An 18,591-nucleotide genomic window follows, 5' to 3' on the forward strand; every position below is an offset into this window, starting at 1 on the left:
ATGAAGCATTCGCCACAGACACAATCCAATACATTCGTAACTCTTCATGTGCTCGCACGTAGGGCCTTCATGTAGTATCTGGTTGTACATAAAGAAGAAAGGTACACTGTGCTGAGGCACATCGCAAGTGTAGAGTCTCTGAGTGCGATCTTCTTGCTAATGGAACGGCTAATATGAAGGTCTGATCAGAAGAAAGGTTCAGAATGAATAGCGGTTATCGCAAATAAAGTGCAATTGCTCGAGGGCAACGGCAGAGATAGCGTGATTCCGTTCAATTATAAGTGGCGCGTTTTGGTGCTCTCGGGCACGAGGAAAACAATCAGCCTTGAGCGGGCACGTGCTCAAGCGAGACACGTCGGGCATCATGTCTCCGACGCCGAAGATGTTGCAACAATACGTTTCGCACAAACAGGCTCATTACGGATCATTATTATTTGATGTATACAGCACGCAGCAACAAGCCCTAGGGACATTTCTTGCAATCGAACTTTCGGGCTTAGCGAGAAAACGGAGCAATGCTCCTACAAACGTAACGCTCAACGGATGCTATCGTTCTACGCGTGAATTACGCGGCACCACTAAATACGTATCGCACAACGTTCATGCGTATACTCGAGCTCAGCTGGCGCGAGTTTTGCTTTTCAACCAAGTAAAGTATGAAGACAACGATCGTAAAACTTGCGGTAATTTTTAATATTTATATGAATTTACAGTAGACGTTGGCGTTCTTAGGATATTGGCGTGTTTTAAGCCGAGTCCAGAGGCAAACGCTTCGTCCTTCCGTTCGCTACGCAGAACTACCAATACGCGATACGCGACTACATTTATGTGCCGTAGCCAGGTTACAGCGAGGAGCATTGCTTTGCCAAGGAAATTATATTCTTGGTGAATGATACCGTAGGTCCGGAAAGGTGCTTGGTGGATGGCTTTTTGTATATGTTAGCATGGCATAAACTCAACCTATAGCACGGCAAATTTTCGCGCGGATAGCGTGATACTCCCAGTTCAGCTATTATAGGAAGAGTTTCACAGGTGTGATATCTTAAAAAAAACAACAACATCGTACACGAGAGCCGCTGGAGTCCTCAAGTATGTACCGGACGGTGATAAGCCTGTTAAGCGTGTGGCTGTTTCCTGCGCTGATCACTCGACGTTTGTATAGACTTGAGCGTTGCGTCTCTTTCACGCGTACGTGGGTCACTTGTCTGTATCCGTTTTTTGCGTCCTTGTCGGTGCTGCACATTCTATTTCTGACTACTGTGCACCAACTAGCCTAACGAGTCATTCTGAAAAGCTGCGTCTCCACTGCGTTTGCAAGGCTTCCTAATCCAGCTTCGTCGATAACTTAACATCGTACAGGTGGTATTTAAAGATTGCGCCGAAGAAATTAAGCTAAGATATGTTTTCTCAAGTGAAAATATCGATAGATGACAAAATATTGGCAGAAACGAGCTCTTCTCAAAGTGAAGGTCACGTAAGACTGGTCGCCCAACAACAACGCCTGTCCCTGAGGGAAGAACGAATCACCAAGCTCGCAATCAGGGCAAAACATACACACATAATATACAACTGTAGAACACAAGGTGCTGTCATGCACCATTTCGACCTTGTATTTTGTTTCCTGAAGAGAGCGAAGCAGTCTATTCACATTACTGCATTCAAACGAAATCGCGCCGATTCCCCTCAGGATTCTAAGGATCCCTCTTCCTTTCGTAGCTTTACTTAAGAAAGTAAGGTAATGAAGGTAAACGCGATTTTATTACATGGACCATGTCCTAGCTCGAGTGCCCCGAGATTTCCAGAGAAAGGGTGTCTATTTTCGAGTTAATATGGTAAAATGGCTCTGCATCTGAGGCTTCAAACATCAACCCTCTGGCAAGAAGCAAGCAAAAACAAACAGTTCAAAAGCAAACGAGGGCGCTAAAGACAAGTGTATAGGCTCACTTACCCCAGGAGTCACCACAGACGATATCGTGAGGGAAGTCTGGGTAGAAGCACTGGGGTTCCCAAGGCTGTACAAAGAAAAATAAAAGAATAAAATTAAAAAAAAGCTTTTTTTTAAAACAAATTTGCAGACGAAAGTGCTATCAGTACGAGCACAGTCTCCTTCCCTGCGCTGGCGTAGTGTGTAGCACACCATTGAAGATAATAAATACGCACCAGCATGAGCTTTTTAGAAGCACTTGGCAATGAAGTATGCATCAAGAAAGGCACAGACTTAGGCTCCTTTGGGGCGCGATTTTGTAGCGATGCCTTATGACTTATTCTATACTAGTCTTATCATCCACCGCTCACGGCCGGCTGATCCCGTTGATAACGCGAGCGGACCGTCGCTCTGACCACTGAGAAAGCGCGATAAGCGCGAAAAGGCATTATTACCGTAAAGGCATCGCTACAAAATGCCGGCTGTATCCGTAAGTTATTTACTACGCAAAGCATCTCACTGCACGACGATGGCGGAAACTACGGCATGGTGACAAAGGCACGACATGCACGAAAAATGGCCCGATGCCGACTACACTTTGTTGAGTGACATTCGGGACAGCAAAGAGCTGTTTTTGTGAGAGGGACGGCGAATATGACTGCTGCGCTGAAAGCCTCACGGCGAATGACGTTGCTTCACTTGGCTTTCAATTAGCTTATATGTAGCAATTATGGCTCTTCTATTCATTCCACATGCTCAAAATTTCGCATGTGTAATAGTTTATTATATCGCTATCCGTATGACAAATCATATCGTTCTTTGGTCGCTGATAAGAGCGATTTAAAGTGTGCACTGAGAGAGCGGTCACGAACGTTCAAAGGCTGTTCGCTTGGAAATCACAGCTTTGTGTAGTACAATAGACAAAAGCCGACTGCATACTTCTCGTTTGAAGAGACTAGTTGTGGCGAGACTGGTGGGAGCATCCCCTTTTACAATGGTGTCCAGCTTCAGGGCCTAAAAAAAGAAGGATAACAAAGCACTGCTAAGGGATCGAAACATACAGACAGGCACGTTTCAATTGCTAGCAACCACATAAAGACAAAAAAAAAAGAAGGTGGGGGGAGGGGCGATCGAGCAGAGAGAAACTGGCGCCAGAGAATTGATCCGCACGTGGCTGACCTGTCCAATCCGTACGAACTCCACTTGTCTGGCCTCTTCCTTGCGACGCGAACCTCTGGGTGTCTCTGGCAACACGTCACTGAATGCACGCCTGTTCAGCATGTTCTGTCAAAAGAAATACACGTAGCTTTAACCAACGTTCTTCAACAAGAAGCTGCCCTGGTGCAAGAACCAGCCCTAGTTCTTTGCAATATGTACTGGGTCGTTGGCTATTAGGGGAAACACTTCATTAGCATTTAAGCAAGAGTAACTTGAGCATTCCTTCTACTTCATGGCGTAAATGTGCCTTATACAACGATTATTCAATTAATAAAATATTTCCGTTAATTAAAGATCAGTCTGCTAGATTTCATGTCCAAATTAAGGTGCTATGAGCGCTTCAATGCCAACCGGGTGTTTCCCCTAAAAGTGGAGGACCCTGTACAACTCAATCATCTGAAAACATGGCCGACAGTCAATAACAGGACCAGTATTCACAATAAGGTTCTTACACTTGAACTGTTTGCAGGAGCAGGTGCCAGAAAATCATGATGTTGAACATATTATTAGCCAATTAAGGTTGCTGGGCAATGGCAAACAGCTCTTACGAGCAAAAAGCTTCGTGAATTCGGCCACAGATTTTTAAAGTTTTAAATACACTTAAATGACTCCGAAAATTGCTTGTCAAAATGGCCTTTTGCAGGCCGCATGTGTGAGCTCACGATGAAAAAGATAAAATTTGTGCTGAATCTTTGGTGCAACCGACGATTGTTCGCAAACCTACCGTTAACGTTACATATTGCCATTTAACACAGCAGCAGATACATTAATGAATATGTGAATGCATGCTTATGCGGCATTCAGCGCAATTTCTCGCGGCTTTCCTTAACCCGTATGTGCACTCGTTTCCACCAACTAGATAAGGAAGGCAATCGCGAATACTGTTAATGATAAGCGCACGTACGTAGGCTGTAAAAAAATATGATAGTATATAACGGTAAGGGCAGTGTGGCGCCGCGCTTGATTGGCAGTTAGTTTCCCACGCCTAACGGTCGGCCTCACTGAGGTTCGGAGCCTCCGACTTCTTCTCAACTTCACTCGCATTTTACACAATCAAAATTCGTGCAAATTCTTAATAAGGGGCCAAATTTACCAAGCTTTTTGTGAATTCACCAAGTATTTCACAAAGACGTTGTATCACCACCTTCGATATTATTATGTCCGACATCATGATTGAATGGCTCTTACGAACAGTATTAGCATAAGAACTCTTTTTTGTGCGTGCGTGCGGGCGTGTGCGTGTGCGTGTGTGTGCGTGTGTGTGCGTGTGCGTGTGTGTGCGTGTGTGTGCGTGTGTGTGTGTGTGTGTGTGTGTGTGTGTGTGTGTGTGTGTGTGTGTGTGTGTGTGTGTGTGTGTGTGTGTGTGTGCGTGCGTGCGTGCGTGCGTGCGTGCGTGCGTGCGTGCGTGCGTGCGTGCGTGCGTGCGCGGACCCTGAACTGTGCAGGGTGGTGCGTGACTGTAAGGCAGCTGCAGTGACTGAGAGCACTGAACAACGCAGCTACCTGCGCGCGGATTCACTATACATTGCACGCACGCCAACGAATCACATGCACAATGCGTCTAATGATTGGGAAACTACGAAATATCATTAGTGGATTTGTGAGCGAGATAAGGATGCCAGTTTGAAAGAATGAATTTATTGACAACGAAGTAATTGCTGTTACTGAAAAAACTATTGTTGATCGGCTTGAATGCATAAGCATTACAGTGCCCGCGAGTAGGTGAACCCCAAAAGCGACAGTTTTTAGATGTCATGCTTTCTAAAAAAAAAAAAAAAAAAAAAAAAAAGAAAGACGACTTGGCCTTTGTGGGTAGAGGGGGCCACCTGAGCTCGTGCCGACCACAGTTAAGCGTAATTACCCGGTATATCACGCTTACAACAAAGCGGAGTTCATTTGCTTTACATGTCTAAAAACCGTCGTAGTGCTGGTATCTTGCCACACTAAACTTGGCTGACTAAGTCTAGCGGTTACGGTTGATCTGCCATAAAGTGCATAGGAATAATAGGGCTGGGATAATGCACCGAGATCCGAAGGAGAGTTATTAACTACGACAACGATTGACAAGATGTTCAATGATTGAGTGAATAAATAAATTCCTGAGTTAATGGTGTGTTTAAGGAAAAGCCTGTCTGCAAGTCCTATGAGCTGCAAGTCCTATGAGCTGCAAGTCTTATGAGCTCGGTTATGCTCGAATCAATTTGGAGCTTGTTGAAGCTAATTCCTCAATATACATGCACAGGATAACGTCAGCGTCCTGGAGTGTTGGACCCTTCAAACCAGATTGCCACATGATAGGAAACTGTATAAGTGCAACCGCTATTTAAACGTAATTCACATCACCTACTTTAACTGACGGGTTGGTCCAGAAGGGACAGCGCTTGACTATTCCTTGTGTGCAATTTTTTCTTTCAACTCTTTAGGCTGCCTATTATAGTAGTATAAACTTTATTTCTCTTAGGGGTTTTAGGCGGTGGGTGGGTCCTTCAGTCCAGGGCTCCACTGGTCTCTGCGGCTTGCTGGGCTTGATCGAGAAGAGCTCTCTGGCTCTCTAGATCTTCGCTAGAAAGCCAAAGCTCTCACTGCCTGCTACTTGGCATTTGCGCCGTAAGGGGTGAATTGGAATTTGGAGGCCATAGTTTACACATCCACGTTGCGTGAGCAAGGGTTGGTCGCTCCCCGCACCAAGGACACGTACTCCTATAGGGTACAGGGTGCATCTTACCAAGTATTTGAAGATGCGGGTATGTGTTTGCCTGTATGCAGGCGCCAGTCCCTGACCTGTTCCCCCGTAAGGTCGGGATGTGGGTAGCTGTATTTTTGTCTCTCGTTTCTTTGGTTTTCGAGGATGTCGTGCATTTGGATCGGGGGTTCCTCAAAAGAACCGGCCGGAGCTCATATGCTTATTAACGCGAGAGCGTTAAGGGCCCCGTGTCGCAGAAAATCCGGTGTCGGCTTCCGGAGCCATAGCCGGCGTTGGCGCCCCGTGAACGAAAATTGCCCTATATATTCTATACGCCACTGAAGTTCTTCTATCACTAAAGTTGCTCATACCTTGTCTTACGTTCTTTACAAAGATATTCCTCGGAATGTTGCGAATAACAGCCCACAAACACATACCACGAAACAAAACACCGACAGCGCATGCCTTTTATGTTAAATCTACTCAGACTGAAGTATTGAAAGTGCGAAACATTAACAGAAGATCGGCCCACGCAAGAGGCCGCGTTTCTACACGAAAGCGCGCCTTCAGTGCATAGCGTTCGCCGCCAGCGCTTCCTCGAGCAGTTCTGCGTACTATAATAGCCAGTGGAAATCGGGAAAACAGGAAGCGCTCATGATGAGCACGTGTGAAGGGCGGCTCACCGTCCTGCTCTCCGACATGTGCTCGTTGTAGAGGTCCTTGATCAGCATGTCCAGCGTCCTCTCCCGCTTCTGGGCGAAGATTGGCGTGTTGAAGGCCGCCTTCTCACCATTGATCACTGCGACAAGCCAAGCACAGATGTTCACTCTTCACGCGGAATTACGACTATTGCGTAAACAACACACACACTGGTTTATATATATATATATATATATATATATATATATATATATATATATATAGGTCCACCGACCGAAACTGTTGGGTAAATAAACCTAAGATAACCGCGAAGTTGTGCTTCTGATTTTGTAGCGTTAGCTACACTGGCCTAGCCAAGCCCGTTTCGCGCGGCACATCAAGAGCCGTGCTGCGCATGCGCAAGGATCAGTGATGTCGCACGGCTTGCGCACCGGAGCCACCGGAGCCGGCACTTCTCGCGCACTCCGCCGCCGCCGCGCGCGACTCACCGCCGCCGGTCTGCGCATTCCAGAGGAGTGACGTCGTAGCCGTGGTAGACGCACTGGCGCCGGCGCGCGCTCGCTGGGCAGTCGCCGTCTGACACTGCGCTGGAGCCGCTGCGCTTCTGACTGGCGTTTGCCAGTGTGGTATAGCCATGGAGAAGGAGAGCGCAAATGCTGCTCAACAGCGCAGAAGAACGGAGAAGCTTGACTCATCGGATCCCGAAGTAGTTGCCTGGCAATTAGCGGTTGAGCGTAGGAGGAATGAATACATGTGCCACATAATACGTATACCGCGTGTGTGTCATTGGAGCAGCAGTAAGCATGACAATCAAGCTAATCACTGACAATCTAGACAACAAGGAAAGCTAAGAGCTAAGAATAATCAGCTGAACCTTTGCTAACGCTACTTATATCCTGGCATAGCCGAGCTAAGCCACTGGAACTTTCTTCTAAATACGCTTGGCCCATTGAAAAATCCAGTTACTACTATATATATATATATATATATATATATATATATATATATATATATATATATATATAAATCGGGCTATTCGATTTCCTTTCTTCTCATTCATATATATATGCGCTCCGAATACAAGTACCGACAAACCTCTGTATGTTGGCCGACATAATTGTGCCAGTAAGCGTACCTCTGTTGTGGGTAATAAAAATAAATGCCTACATATAGCCTGAACATATAATGTGGGCTCAGTTATTTCTAAGCACACATACTTCTTATTGGAATAGCGCATCATATTCAACTGATTCTTTGATTTACTTTGATTTTTTTTATTTAGCCCTTCGGTATGTGCCACTGGATGTGCGCCCATTCTTGGCGAATCCTCTAGAATGAAAATGTGCCACGAAAGGTAATGAATTATTAAATGTAGCTAGATATGTGTAATACTTATCTGTGCGTACACCTGCAATCACATTTCTTTCCTCGACAAGCATGATACATCGCCTTAGAGCTCGTGACATCGCTGCATAGATGTCTCACTTTGCGCACCCGCCTGAATTACTGTGTTAATTTTGGCATAACTTGTGAGCCGTGTAACAGATAAACATAAACAGTCCATTAGACTGGACACTGCATAGGATGAAAGTGAACACAATTGCACGCATCGCCGTTATTTGTAGAGGATTTACTACAAAGGGTTTCCCCGAAGCTTCAAATTAAAATTAAATTGTGTGATTTTACGCGCCAAAACCACGATCTGATTACGAGGCACGCCGTAGTGGGGGACTCCGGAAATTTGGACCCCCTGGGGTTCTTTAACGTGCACCCAAATCTAAGTACACGGGTGTTTTCGCATTTCGCCCCCACCGGAATGCGGCCGCCGTGGCCGGGATATCACTGAAGCTTTACTTCCTGCATAGGTTCGAACATCTACGGTCAGTCTGCATATTTTGTAAAAATTTTTTTGAAGGGTTTGTATTCGCAGGGTCCACTAAGTATACTGAAAAGAGCCGGAGCTGAAGGTCACCGATGGATTTTCTGCATGGGACCTATATATTTGAAAGCCGAAATAATGTAGCATGAATCAATCTGCACACCAATATTGTTGGCGTAATTATGGTGTAGCGTGTTCAGGATCCGCGGTACGCTTTCAAATTTCTGCGATGTTGGCGACAGACAGAGAAACAATCGGTGCGCATTCATTCTATCAGAAGTGGCAAATAAGGACTCGAGAAAGGAAAAACGTAATTTAGGCTTGTGAAATCGGCTGTAATATGAGCTGTATATAAGCATAATTAATTATTATTCAATTCGTAATTGGCCATTGAGGAGATGTAGATCGAACTGGCGAGGTGATCAGAGAGTGGGAAAGTGCTTCTCGTATCTCATTTTTCGGCATATAACGATTGACAGAGGCAGGAAGCATTTGTGGGTTCCAGAGTGTGATTTTCAGTGTAACCAACTTTGTACTCGACTTTCGCACTACACATGTCAGTCACGCGGCGTCCGCTTATGGAGTGAGTTGTCGCCCCGAACGAAGCGACAAATTCTGGCCATGGCGCGGCCCCACGCAGTCAAGTCAATTTGCGGGAAGGGGAAATGCTAAGAACTCCGAGAGGCACGCAAACCCCAGACGTGATTCTCCGCTGTCGGCGAAATCTCGGGACCTGCACCTTCTTCTTTACTTGATTGCCTGCACATGACGACGACAACGAAGCCTTAGGGCAGCTGAAGCTCCTCATTTTCCGACGCCTACGAACCTTTCATAAAAAAAAAAAAAAAAACGACAAACAAAAGGAGGGGGATGAAAAAAGAAGTGTGCTCGGGGAAGTCGTCGAAGCTGCGCAGAGCGGGAGGAGTTCACGTTCAACAGAATTGAAAAACAAAATGGGTCGCGGCTCTTTGCAATTTGTCATATCTGCGAAAAGCAACAGTGGTATACGAACAAAATGCGAACGTAAAAAAGGGCCCGACGAAGCGAAGTAAAATAAAAGTAAACGATCAGAGAAGGCCATGTGGTGCAACAAGAACACGAAAAGCGCGCCGCGCGAGTGAACACGGTCGGGCATTCGCGTGCCGCTGCTGACGCCGCCGCGCGTTCAGCGGTAAACAGTGCGCGCGCGGGAGAGCTGGTCACGTCGCGGCGAGCGACCGCTAGCGAGGATGGCTTCGGTGTAGACACCTCAGACACCAGACTCGGATCGCGTGGTCGCGTAATTCTGTCACGTATGGAAGGACTGCCACTCCCCGGCCACCCCCCGCCGTCGTCGCACTGGCATTGTGTACGTGCCGCACGCAGCGAACGCTACGGAGAACCGTGGCTGCGTGTAGCATACGATGCGAGTACAGCGACGCGGGAACGGCAGCCCCTGCGCGTACGTTGCGCTTCAAGCTTGAGTAGATTTTAATATCCTCGGGAACGCGTCGAATGCACTTCGGTGACAAACGGTGTTTCGAAAACCGCGCGCTAAGGGCGGTATAAATCCAAGTATGGAGAGTTAAATGAAAGATGGCGAGTTTTGCGCAGCACGTGAAACATGTTGACGTGCTTAGCATTGCTCAGTCAGAGCAAAATAAAGATGCAAGCATTTATCGTTTCGCATGCTTATAGCGATGCTACACTCAATTAAAGAGAAGAATAAAGTCGCATATATTTCGTGGGCATTGCAGTGGAGAAGAGCATGCCGCTTTTATTCACGATTGAAATAGCAGCTATTGAGCGAAATATGACAATGCACTGGCATAAAGATGCTCGTGCAAGGGTTCTAGATACCTCAAACGTATATAGATCTTGTCTGGCAAGAACAGCGTCTTTGTTTTGGGGCTTTAATCCAGGGTGTTTTTATTTTGAATTCCGCAGTAATAAATGAGGGCGTTATAAATAGGAACCAAGGCTACTAATTATTTACGCCCGCTATTCGGCAGCATTACAAGTACAAGGTTCGACAGGCGAGCTCGGCCATTATGCGCCCGTTATTTTGAAAACGTTCATGATACAGAAGCCATTGTGCAGCTACATAAGCCTTTCAGTGGACCTCTACTGAATTTAGGTATTAGTTATAATGGACTCGTACCAGTTTTCGACTAGAAGTGGCGTCCAGTCTGTTGACTGGTCCATACATGCTTGCCGTGGTTCGCTTAAGCTGAGGACAGGTGTAGGATCGAGGCACATTTTCGGGCGTAACATCAGGTTCTACGCTATAGAACCTGATGTTAAGCCCCTACAAACACATGTGCTGTAGGATACTATGTACTGACGACAAAGTGAGAGAGGAAAAGAAACTTTAATGTTAACTGGAGAGGCTTGGCATGCTACCAGAGTAATACATGATAAGCGATGGGAGAAAAGGGGAGAAAATAATGATTAAAGAAATTAAGCACGCACAAATAAAAGGAGAAGAAAAAAGAACGAGGCTGCTTGCGGATGCTGATCAAGGCAAGGTGTTTCTGCTGTGGGTGTGGGACGGGCAGCCCGCCTCCTCGCTTCATTTCGCTTGCTTCTGGCTCCGCCATTACTAACCTCTATGTAAAATTATTTCGGTGGAACGCACGCTTGACGACACTTCACAACTTCCAGTGGATAACAAAAATTTCCGACGAGACCTATAGTAAAGGGCACTTTTCATCTTCCGAACAGACAAGAGCGGTGTCACGAACGACGGAGGCTTCCGCGAAACCACCATGGGCGTTGCGAAGCATAGTTAGTGAAGTGTTGTTATTTGCCGCATTATATATATATATATATATATATATATATATATATATATATATATATATATATTAAACTTTTTTTTTATTCCGGGAAAAGAAAGAAAACAAGCGATATACACGAGCAAACAGGCCGCGCATCGCTATACTGTCCGAGCATTGAAGGAGCCTATACGAGAAGCCTGTGCTCGACTGAATGCGACATCTAACCACAGCAGGTAATTTTCAACTACTTGGCCCACCGTCCTTTTCTTTTGCGCATCTCAGCCGTCTTTCCTGTTTTTACCTACCTGCCTCCACAGTTCTGTGCCCCCCCCCCGCGAGAGCACCGAAAACCTCTCCCACGAGAGCACCTGCCTCTCCCACCACCTTCGTTGTTTGCACTTGCTAGCAGTATAGCTACGTGGGGGCACATCAAACGCATGACTGCTGGTAGCGGCGGCAGCCGGGCTGTTAAAAAATTCAGGTAACATTGAACGCTGCTGTTTAAATTGAGGCCCTGGCCGGCAGGCCAAGCACCCCATGGTCTCGCAGTATGCGCAAAACGCGCAGATCGCGCGACGGGCACGTGAGGCGTATGCGTGTGTACATACACATACGCGGCGCATGATGCGCAGGCAGGCGAGTTTAAACAGCAGCAGAGTGATGACCTCTGAGTACCGCGCACACAGCCCGAGCCTGATTTGAAAAACATCGCTTCTGACGCTGCCTCGTCGATATCTTGGCTCGCTGGCCGCACACAGCCCCGCGCGCCTAAGCAAACAGTGAGTTCTTTGGAGCTCCGGCGCACCCGAATATGCGCAATTCCCGAAACGGCAGTTCCATTCATAAGAAAGAAACATTTCCAGCAGTCCTAAAAGGAGCCCTTGTACAGGCATATAAAAAAAAAACAATGTTGTCATCCTTGTTTGTTGGTTCGCCAAAGCAGTGGTTCTCAAACTTATAGCCATCCATACCCCTAGGCCTGCTCGCAAGTTGTTCGCGCAATCCCTTTAGCACAATATATATATATATATATATATATATATATATATATATATTCTTACTCGACAAAATTGGAATAAAGTTTTACGTTATAGGGCCCCTGGCTTGCAGCTGATGTTTCAAGAACGGTTCAATATTAACCCTGCCTCTAGTTTTCGATTTGGACTGGATCAACGTAGTGGCCTGGAAAAACGTGTAACGGACCCGTTCTATCAGTCTGCGCGGACCCCCTAGAAAGTTCCCGCAGAGTGGACTGTGGAAAAGTTGAAACACTGAGCTTGAAAAGAAGTTTGTGCGTACGTTCAGGCGTTCGCACGCACGTGCGGAGCATGCTTCGGCGAGGAGAAAGAGGGGGGGATGAAGGGGTGTTGATACCTGCAGGTTGATCCTATAGCCTTGCAAATTCTGTCTGCAATTTATATCGGTGGGACGTGCTTCTAGTTACGGTGTCTCAAATCACCTATTTCCGCATGGGCAAATACATCTTAAAAATCGAGAGAAAAGGAGAGGCAGGGAAGTTAGCCAAAATGCACCTGGTTTGCTACCCTACACAGGGGGAAGGGAAGCGGGCACAAAAGGAAAAGAAAAGGAAGAGGGAAAGGAAGGTAGCCGATACAGTTCAATGCCTATACAACGAAAGCGACTTGTACAATAAGAATTATGTCCCAATCGAATTACTATCTTTTATATGTATTTTGGCGACTCTACAACGAAGACCACTAAAACAAGTTTGCTTGTACAGCGAAGGAATTTGCTCATCCTCGACGGCTGATTTCTTGCTGTACAACGAACGCCACGCAGTGGTACTGACACTGCATGCCACAGATGCCACTGAGCTGCGCTAGTGCTAACGGCAGCGCTAGCGACGCACTTGACGAGCGTGCCGATGCCAGCGAGTGTTACAGCCCTGCTGCACATCTCCAGAGATTACTCAAGTCGTACGCTGCTTGTTGTAACGCAGCAGCGGGCGCGACGGCTATACGAATGCATTGCAGTTAATGACGACGTGATGATGTAATAGTAAGTGACGACCGACGTCATCTTCAAAGTCACCTATGCAGGAAATGACACGAATGTCAACGAATGCAACAGTGATGAAGAGCCTGTAAGTTAACTAAGAATTTTTATCACAAGAGCGGCAATAGTGACATTTGACGATCTTTAGCTTTACCTTGCGTCGCTTCCTGGTTTCAGCACCAAGCATGTCGTGAACCTTGGTGCAAGAACGTCGGCTGCAGTCGCACATTCCGTCAGACTAAGTGTGTACAAAAACATTAGTGACTTATTTCTGTAGGTCTCGAATTCATGGCAAATAAAGGTGTCGTTTTATTGAACGTGCTTAGCCTGCTGTATTACGAGCGGGACGGTGCGAGATTTTTACAACGAAGTTACCTCTATAACGAAGCATTTTGGAGGTGTCGAGCCCTTTGTTATGAAGGCGTTTCACTGTAAACAGACATGGTTGTTTCGGCGTAGAAATTCAGGTCTAACCACAGTTCTTTAGTCGCGCTTCTTTTTCCTTTCATTTACAACACTTCTGTAGCTTGCAGCAGTGGGGAAATCGTCGCGAGTAAATGTCTGACATTCGACCGTCAGATTCACGCACTTTCGCAGGGCCGAGCTGACTTACTGGTGATAAATGTCTTCGTCATGGGGCAGAACTCTAATGCAAATGTACTGACATAATAGGCGCTTTCTGTCTCAAGTGGCGACCGCGTATTCCCCGATCTCTCAGCAGAAACGTTCACTCACGTTTAACAAGCACAAACTCTCTGAACTCCTGGTGGTTGTGGAACACTGGAGGACATGGCAGCGACGGCCCAAACAGCGGCACAGACTCTTCCGAGAACAGAGACAACCTGTAAGGAAGAAACATAGTGGCGTCAGAATGTATCGCATTTTTCGGGAGCGCAGGGCGCCGCTGCCACGGTCATCGATGGCACAAGTGAAACAGATTGAGAGAGCGAATACCGGGATGTAATGGTTCTCCATTCTGGTATTCTATAAACGTCCATTGATTAGGTATGTTAAGCATATTGGGTATTTTACGTATATTACTAATTTATTAGGTATTAGGTATTTAGGTACTCCGTAAACGTCCATTTCGTCAGCTGCTGTAGTGCTGATTGGCTGGGCTGGGGCACCAACTAGAAGAAAACAAGCGCCCACAGCTAGTTTCCTTCTCATTGGTTCAGCTCCAGCCAATCAGCGGCGGCCGAAACGGAGAGCTCACTAAGTGGACACTTACAAAATATCCCCCCCCCCCCCCCCCCCTGTACATCCTTTGTTCTCAAAGTGAATCGCACGTGGACAAGCAAAATTTCTACCGAAGTGGTCACATCGGACTAAACGTAATGAGACCACCGAATCATTTGAGCGGCTCTTGGTGGAGCTGAAGGGGCGCGCCTTCGCGCCTCCTTTCGTAATCGCATTTCTTTTTCTATTAAAGCCACTTGCATAACGCTTTAGGAAATGAAGTCTCTTTAATATGTACGTCCGAACTAACCTTTTGACATGTTTACGTCTTCCGCTGAATAACGTTTGCTCGTGCAAACCAATGGAAGCAAATTATTCTTTCCGTAAATCAAGCAGTGCCTAGAACAACCAATATGAATTTCAGTGAGCCAATGCTGCAGGGCTCATGTAACAAGGCGAAATGTCGGTTTGGTTGGTTGCTTCTATATTTAACACCGACAAACTATTTCCTTTATTTCGTCGCACTTTCCTGCTTCAACTTTTCCGACAGTCGCATTTCTCGGGTTTTAATGAAATCAATTTGAGGGACGAAGGACCTGACACGCCCAAGTTTTAAAATATTGGTTTACTACGATTGCAGGAAAGTTCACGAAGAAATCTCAGCTCGGTATGGAAAAAAAAAAAAAAAACGAACAGTTCTTTTTTTTTTTTCAGTTTTTGCAGCTACCGCCATTTGAAGTGACGTACACGCGCACTCTAAGACTACACACAGAATGAGATTGAACTGTTTACACGTGTAGGGAATTATATCCCGGTTCTTCATATCGGTTGTAATAAGCACAAAAAGAAAAGAAAACTAATCAGTGTGGAGTATCAAATGAAACCCGTGCTGTGTCGGGTCAAATTTTCAATCAGAGGCCTCGCAAGAAAAGTGCCATTTTGTTGTTTTAAAATTTATTGGCGGTATTTACTGTCATTCAAGGCCTGCTGTAAGACTAAAGACAAAGTCCACATGCCACCACTGCTGTCTAAAGCGCAGGAGCGGATGCCCCGGATCGCGGACCTTCAGCAGAGCCTGATGAGCGATGGAATACCCTGTTAAAACTGGTGGACCACTTCTACGGTTCATATACGAACTTGTATAGAATCTTGAGCCAGTCGTGAATATAGTCACTGCATTCCAAAAGAAACCGTGCTTGTGGTTTCTGCACGCGGTCACGGTTTCTGCACGCTGTTTAGTGCCCCAAAGCTTGATGTCCGCGGGTCTAGCTTAAGAGGGCCTTTTTCGTAAATGGCTAATCACCATAGGTATTTATTGGAAGCTTTAGAACAGAAAAACAAACGATTCTGTTTTGAAAAGAGAAAGACACTTGCATTTTTTACCTTCCCAGTGGTTCTGAAGCCCCACCGCCTCAGATGTACTGTTAAGCGATCCAGAACCTATTCTTCCTTATATACAATACTTTTTGATAGTCACTCGTCTTCTCGAAATTGACAAGATGTACTTTTGATCACGGAACTACGTTTATTATTGCGTATAATGAACACGGAGTAACGTAGTCCCTTTAAACATTTTGAAAGCTGAAAGTTGTTTGTTACAGATTGCACAGAAAATTACGAGTGTTTTTCAACAAGCGCTGTTGACCTTTCAATTCCGATAAGAAGCAACCTGCGTTGCGCGGCGGCACAACGAACCCTTAAGCCCAGACCACACATACGCTTGCGGACGCGCGCATCCGCGCGCCCACGCATGCGCAGACGGCGCGGCACGGCTCGTACGCGTCGAAACGCGGCGCGATCTCGGTGAACAGTTCCTTCCTGTTATTGCGCGCTTGGGCTGCCTCGCGTCGGCGCGCCTGGCTACGCAGAGACGGCGCTGTACATTCAAATCTCAGTGAAGCAGATTTACACCGTGCAAGAAAGTGCTCTTCTTCACTTTTTGTGCTGATCTAACAGCTATAAAAATAAAACAATTACGTTTATAGATATCGAAGCATTTTGAAACACTGTCAATAACAATATACGAAGTGGGGCCTGCCAAGGCGTCTATGAGTGAGGCCAGTGAACGCGCCATAGAGAAAGAAATTCAACAATAGCTGTGTTCCAATTCTTTCCATCATCGTAGAAAGTCTACTTTGACGTCTACGAAGACAGCCAACACAGCTTCGAGGCCAAGTAATGGAACGCGTTTCGAGCCGTCTGGAAGACGCTTCTGCGACGTGCCGCCACCTCGCGGCGACAGAAAGAAAGTTGAGAAAAGCAGACATTAGTTCGGTATTTTAAGTATTTTAGCCTGCGAACCTATGAAAAACATGATGTGACTTACATTTAGGGTATAGAAAAGCGTGTCTACGTTTTTGTGTGCGCAGACAACCTTCCCGTCGAGTTTCTACGTCCTGCTCAGTCGCCATCTTGTTTAGACAGGAAAGTAGCCTGCATCGTTCTTGACTTCGATGCTGTCTTCGCGATGCTGTCTACTTTGACATCTTCGTGAGAATTGGAACGAGACTTAAGATGGCCGTCGTCCGCTTAGCTGTCTATTTAGCCGTCTAAGGCAAGTATTGGAACACACCCTAAGAGGGGACATTCGGCAAAAACTGGCAACAAGAAACACGTCACCATACGTCACGCTATACTTTTGGCACCGAACGTTAGCTGCCGCGAGCATCGAAAAAAAAAAAAAAAAAGAAAGTGAACTTAAGTTAACAGGCATTGATTTTTTTTTAATTCTTTGCCGCGAAAACTAAAACGTTTTGCGTATAAATGAACTTAAGCTTTGCGACATTTTCCTTGCCTTTCCTAGCCACAGGTCAATAACGCGCCAGATATATACATGCGTCATCCGCCAGACACTCCCCCGAAGCCAGCGAGGGCGGCTGCGCGCGCGTTTGAGCGCTCGCGCGCGGCGACCCGTCTGTCTCTCTCTCTCTATTTTTTTTTAATGTAACCTGGTTTATTGGGCTCTCGGCGTATTATTGCGTTCCTTCTGCACTGGGACAAGACACCACTGCACTATTGGACTACGGCAAGGTGAGAAATCTTGTTTCACAGTCTACGACGCAATTAGGCTTACGGCACGGGACCGAGACTTAAGACGCAGTTAGCGAAAAACAGCTCGGCCATCCTGGCGTAGTTAATTTCAGTTAATGAATTGTGCTGAGACATGTTTCCGACGCTTTCTAGGGCATTACGGTAACTTATTTCGGTTTTTGAGCCACACTGGCCGCACAGGGCGCCGTGTCGCAGTTAGCGAGAACTAACTCGGCCGTGGTGCGTAGATCTAATGCATCTTGCTAGGAGAAGTTTGTGCCGGTTTCTCTGACCCCAGATATTACTGAAAAGTAATTTCGTTACTTTCTGGGGTACTTTTGAGGCACGCTGGCCGCACAGCGCGCTGTGACGCAGTTGGCGATAAGCAGCTCGGCCGTGGTGATAAAGTTAGTTTGGCGTGTAATGAATCTTAGAGAGACAAGTCTGTGACGTTTTTTGTTGCTCTGCAACAACATATACCTTCTTTCGGTACTCACGCCTGTTGAAAACGCGATGGGCGATTGCCAAGAGTGATAACATGGGGTGTGCTGCTGGCGCCGGCAGAACGCGCGAAATATAACGCCGACGAACATATCAGAAACTTGTAATTCGAAAATTACGTCTTCTAAAGGACTGAAAAAGGGCATTGCACCCACGCATTTGTCTTGAGTGCCTGTTGCGTCCGTCTCTATGTATGTAGCGTACCGTCGCGTCGCCCGAGGCCAAGTTTTGGAAACGCGAAGTCGCCTGTGTATTTGTGCTGCCAAAGTGCAGGAAATAATGCCCGGAAATGGGGGAACGCTTGGAAATCAGATGTTTTCATATTTTATGGTATTGTTTGGGATGAGCCGGGTATTTTCTACGCCATGTATGTAAAAGCGAAGTGCTTTTGTTTGTAATGCCGCCCATTCACTGCTTTCGCACGTTTCGCCTCTACACGTAGTATTCCTGTCTAAATACCAAAATGACACATGCCTGTAACATGCTGTTACGTGCTTGTAAATGTAACATGCTTGTAATTTACTTTTTTTCAGCTGGTGCCGTCCGGTGGAGCTTCATACAGGAACTACTGCCTTACCTGGTGGGGTCACAACGTTGGACGAACGCACACAAAGCGCGGAACGAGCTTTTATATAAAGCAAAATAAATATTTCCTCATTGCACGAAAGGTCTTGCGTCTACTTTGTGAAATTGCACGTAGCACAGATTCGAAGGGACTTTACGAGATCGTTCGCAATCATTT

General features: G+C 46.3%; 1 protein-coding gene across 4 annotated transcripts in view; it reads right to left on the bottom strand.

Moving 5' to 3' along the window:
* LOC119436447 (GTPase-activating Rap/Ran-GAP domain-like protein 3) overlaps positions 1-18,591 on the bottom strand; it is a 444,125-nt gene that overhangs the window by 37,364 nt on the left and 388,170 nt on the right. For all 4 annotated transcript variants that reach the window (XM_037703297.2, XM_037703295.2, XM_049657852.1 and 1 more), the window contains 5 exons: positions 13,875-13,981; positions 6,509-6,624; positions 3,104-3,208; positions 2,864-2,938; positions 1,949-2,012 (listed from right to left, as the gene is read on the bottom strand). In XM_037703297.2, coding sequence (XP_037559225.1) covers positions 1,949-2,012; positions 2,864-2,938; positions 3,104-3,208; positions 6,509-6,624; positions 13,875-13,981 — 467 coding nt within the window. The remainder of the gene's footprint in view (positions 1-1,948; positions 2,013-2,863; positions 2,939-3,103; positions 3,209-6,508; positions 6,625-13,874; positions 13,982-18,591) is intronic.

This window comes from Dermacentor silvarum, chromosome 1 (assembly GCF_013339745.2).
Source record: "Dermacentor silvarum isolate Dsil-2018 chromosome 1, BIME_Dsil_1.4, whole genome shotgun sequence".
NCBI lineage: Eukaryota > Metazoa > Arthropoda > Arachnida > Ixodida > Ixodidae > Dermacentor > Dermacentor silvarum.